The sequence below is a fragment of the Otolemur garnettii genome, unplaced genomic scaffold (assembly GCF_000181295.1).
Source record: "Otolemur garnettii isolate 467f Iridium unplaced genomic scaffold, OtoGar3 scaffold00172, whole genome shotgun sequence".
Taxonomy (NCBI): Eukaryota; Metazoa; Chordata; class Mammalia; order Primates; family Galagidae; genus Otolemur; species Otolemur garnettii.
The window spans coordinates 2,001,403-2,005,260 of record NW_003852567.1 but is presented as its reverse complement, the minus strand read 5'-3'; the positions used below and the strand labels follow the sequence as shown (position 1 = coordinate 2,005,260).

General features: G+C 37.1%; 1 protein-coding gene across 1 annotated transcript in view; it reads right to left on the bottom strand.

The window, feature by feature from the left end:
• KIF24 (kinesin family member 24) overlaps positions 1 to 3,514 on the bottom strand; it is a 62,513-nt gene extending 58,999 nt beyond the window's left edge. Inside the window, exon 1 of the mRNA XM_003800278.2 lies at positions 2,866 to 3,514. Within this exon, the coding sequence (XP_003800326.1) occupies positions 2,866 to 3,485 (620 nt within the window). The 5' untranslated portion in view covers positions 3,486 to 3,514. The remainder of the gene's footprint in view (positions 1 to 2,865) is intronic.
• Between the last annotated feature and the right edge of the window lie 344 nt (positions 3,515 to 3,858).

Genomic DNA, 3,858 nt, shown 5'->3' with positions numbered 1-3,858 from the left:
AAAAAAAAAAAAGGCACTTACCTTACCATATGGCTGTTTGTGTCATTCTACTTGCCCTGCCCAGTAAGAGTCTAAGAGCCTCTAGATACCCTAATTATCTTTATATCTAAAATCGGGCTTAGAAGAGATGGTACTTAATATCTGCCAAAGAAGCCAGGTGTAGTGGTGTGTGCCTGTAGCCCCAGCAACTCAGGAAGCATAGGCAGGAGGATCATATGAACCCAGGATTTTGAGGTGAGCCTAGACAACCTAGACAGGTTTTAAGAACCTATCTCTTGGCTCGGCGCCTGTGGCTCACACCTAAGGTGGCGGGTTTGAATCCCCAGCCCGGGTCCACCAAACAACAATGATGGCTGCAACCAAAAAATGGCCGGGCGTTGTGGCGGGCGCCTGTATTCCCAGCTACTTGGGAGGCTGAGCCCAGGAGCTGGAGGTTGCTGTGAGCTGTAATGCCATGGCACTCTACCCAAGGGGATAACTTGAGGCTCTGTCTCAAAAAAAAAAAAAAAAAAGAACCTGTCTCTTAAAAAAATTTGTCAAATAAATGAAATGACAATATTTATACTAAAATATCCATTCTATCCTTGATGGCATTAAGTAATACAAAGTAGTATTTTTATTTATAAATAATTCTAATTTATGTCTTGTTCAATAAAAGACTATAAATTCAAGAAGACATTTGATCTTTCACCACTAAACTAACCAATAGAATAGCATCGATCCTGACTTTCATAGCCACAGAACAATCTGGTCTGCTCATAATTTTTTTAAAAAAAGAACTCTACAGCCATACTACCCTGCAAAGAAACATTTTAAAAATATTAAAGAAAGGCTCGGTGCCTGTGGCTTGAACGATGAGGATGCCAGCCATATACACCAGAGGTGGTGGGTTCGAATCCAGCCTAGGCCTGCCAAACAACGATGACAACTACAACCAAAAAAATAGCCGGGCATTGTGGCAGGTGCCTGTAATCCCAGCTACTTGGGAGGCTGAGGCAGGAGAATCGTTTAAGCCCAAGAGTTGGAGGCTGCTGTGAGCTGTGATGTCACAGCACTATGCCCAGGGCAACAGCTTGAGGCTCTGTCTCAAAAAAAAAATAATAAAATAAAATAAAGAAAAAAGAAAACAGGGCAGCGCCTGTAGCTCAGTGGGTAAGGCACTAGCCACATATACTGGGGCTGGCAGGTTTGAACCCAACCCAGGCCTGTTAAAACAAGGACAACTGCAACCAAAAGAAAAAGAATAGCCAGGCGTTGTGGGTGCCTATAGTTTCATCTACTTGGGAGGCTGAGGCAAGAGAATTGCTTGAGCCCAAGAGTTTGAGATTGCTGTGAGCTGTGATGCCATTGCACTCTACCCAGAGTGATAGGTTGAGACTCTATCTCAAAAAAAAAAAAAAAAAAAACCAATAGTACTATATAATCTGGGTTCTGCTGGATCAAAACAATGTTTTCAAAAACATTATAAAATTCATTTATAAGTTTCAAATTACTAAAGGTACTTTTACCTTTAAAACAGAGTCTTCCATTTTTTTGAGATCCTCTGAAACCTTAGTCAATATAAGAACAGATGCAAATACTTTATCCTAAAGTATGAATAACATTTTAAAAAAGAATATCCCTTAAGAATGAATTTCATTCTCCCATAACTCACATATATAACGTTTAAAGTAACAAGCAGTATAGGGGTTTTTTTATAAGAACATATTTCTTATTACACCACTGTTAGTATTAGGGATTATTTGATATTTCAAGTAATTAGGGACCTTATTTCAAATTCTAACTTGAGACACTAAATGAAAATAACTTATTGCCACCCTGATAATTAAACTCTAATCTCAGAAGTGTCTTACTCTTTGCAATCATGGAAATTAACCATTTTTCCAGGGCTGGAATTGTACAAAGCACTCAAATTCAGGATCATAATTCAATGTATGCAGGAGAACTAACTGCTCCAAAGACCACTTAATTCAACTACATGCCCTTAACTAAGCTTTAAGACTCCTGTTTAGTTGAAGTGAATTTGATAGCCTTAAAAAATTCTGTGGATTGTGTAAATTTTTTTCATTATAAAAGAAGGGCAGTTAACTATTTTACTTTAGTTTGTTTATTCATTCATTTGTTAAATGACATTTGGGTTGTTTCAAGTTTTTCATAATCAGGAATAAAGCCACTATAAACATTGAAAAAAAATTATTTTTTTTGAGACACAGTCTCGCTCTGTTGCCCCAGGCTAGAGTACCATAGTGTCAGCCTATGTCAGCTCACAGCAACCTCAAACTCCTGGATTCAAGAGAGCCTCCTGACTAGCTGGGACTAGAGGAGTAATCTACCACACCTGGTTAATTTTTCTATTAGTAGAGACGGGTCTCATTTTGCTCAGGTTGCTCTCGAACTCCTGAGCTCAAGCAATCCTGTCTTAGCCTCTCAAAGTGCTAGGATTACAGAAAACTATTTTACTTTAATGGATGTACTAGATGTATCATATTATACTATAACAAATAATAAAAATAGGTCTGCTATAGGAATAACAGCAGATCCTGGCATGGAGCAGCTGTTTGACATATTTGACAGAAATGAACAATTATCATCTTTCTCCTATCTGGAAAGGCCTAATTACTCGTTAATTTCCCCTATTTAAGTATTTTTTAAAATTTGAGGGTGCATATGATTAGGTTACATTGTTTATGTTTGCCAGGTATTTCTATTATTATTGCAAAAGCTATTTACTATCATTTCTATCATATATCATTCATTTACTGTAAATAAGGAGTAGTTGCTCTCCTTTGGTCATGACTGAGAGGCCTACCCTTACCTGAGGCCATCTTCCCTTCAAAGAAATAAGACATAAAAATAAATTATTACCTGATAAAAGAGTGAGGGATTCCATAGTTATACCCTGAAACATCAGAGACTCTTTGAATAATGGGAATATCATAATCCCCCAGTACTGGAGAAAAGTGATTTGATGAAAAGAGTGAAGTATTAGTTTCTGTTTGCCCACAGAAATCAGCAGCTATAGCACTCAAAATTCGTGTTTTGGTATGGTACTGGGAATCATCTGGTAGCATGTGGTCCATCCCTTTTAGGTAAGTGGATTTCCTTTCATTTGCAGAAAAATCTGATAAATTACACATTTCAAACCCATCGTTGCTGGTAGTTTTGTCTTTATGGTCCACAGGAGAATCAAAATGCAGCTGTCTGCGAGGGCCAGATCTGAATTCCTGAGGTTTGATGTCCAGAATGCTTGTCTGAATATGATACTCTGGGCTGACTGTTTTATCTTCTTCTTGCATAATCTTAATAATTTTAATAAGTTGGAAGAGACGTTTGCGGTCGTTCATGTCATGGACTCCCAGTTTGGAGTAGTCCTTCATTGTAACCTTGGCTAATTCATCTATTTTGTGAAGGCCAAGGGCAGTAAAATGAGAATAATACTGTGCAAGTTCTGCTTCACAAAGACATTCATATAACCAGGATGCCATTTTTTTGAATAGGTTTCTATGAACTCTGAGGAGAGAAAAAAAAAGTTATTTCGTTGAGATAGAATATATATAACACAATTATTCTTTTCAAAAAATGAAAACCACAAAACAAAGGTAGAAAAATGTTTTATCATATCAAGTGTTCAATAAACATTTTTCTTCTGAAATGATTGATTAAACAGCATAATACATAAGCAAAGAGGCTTTGCATTGCATATGAAGAATTTATAGTAACAGATATAATTTGTTCATCTGCTTAATAAAGAGGCCTTCAATTATATACATACATAGGTACGCGAAAGAACACATACATGTCACTTACTTTTTTCTAGGGAGTTCCTTCCAACCTTGCAATGTCTACTTAACACACCTC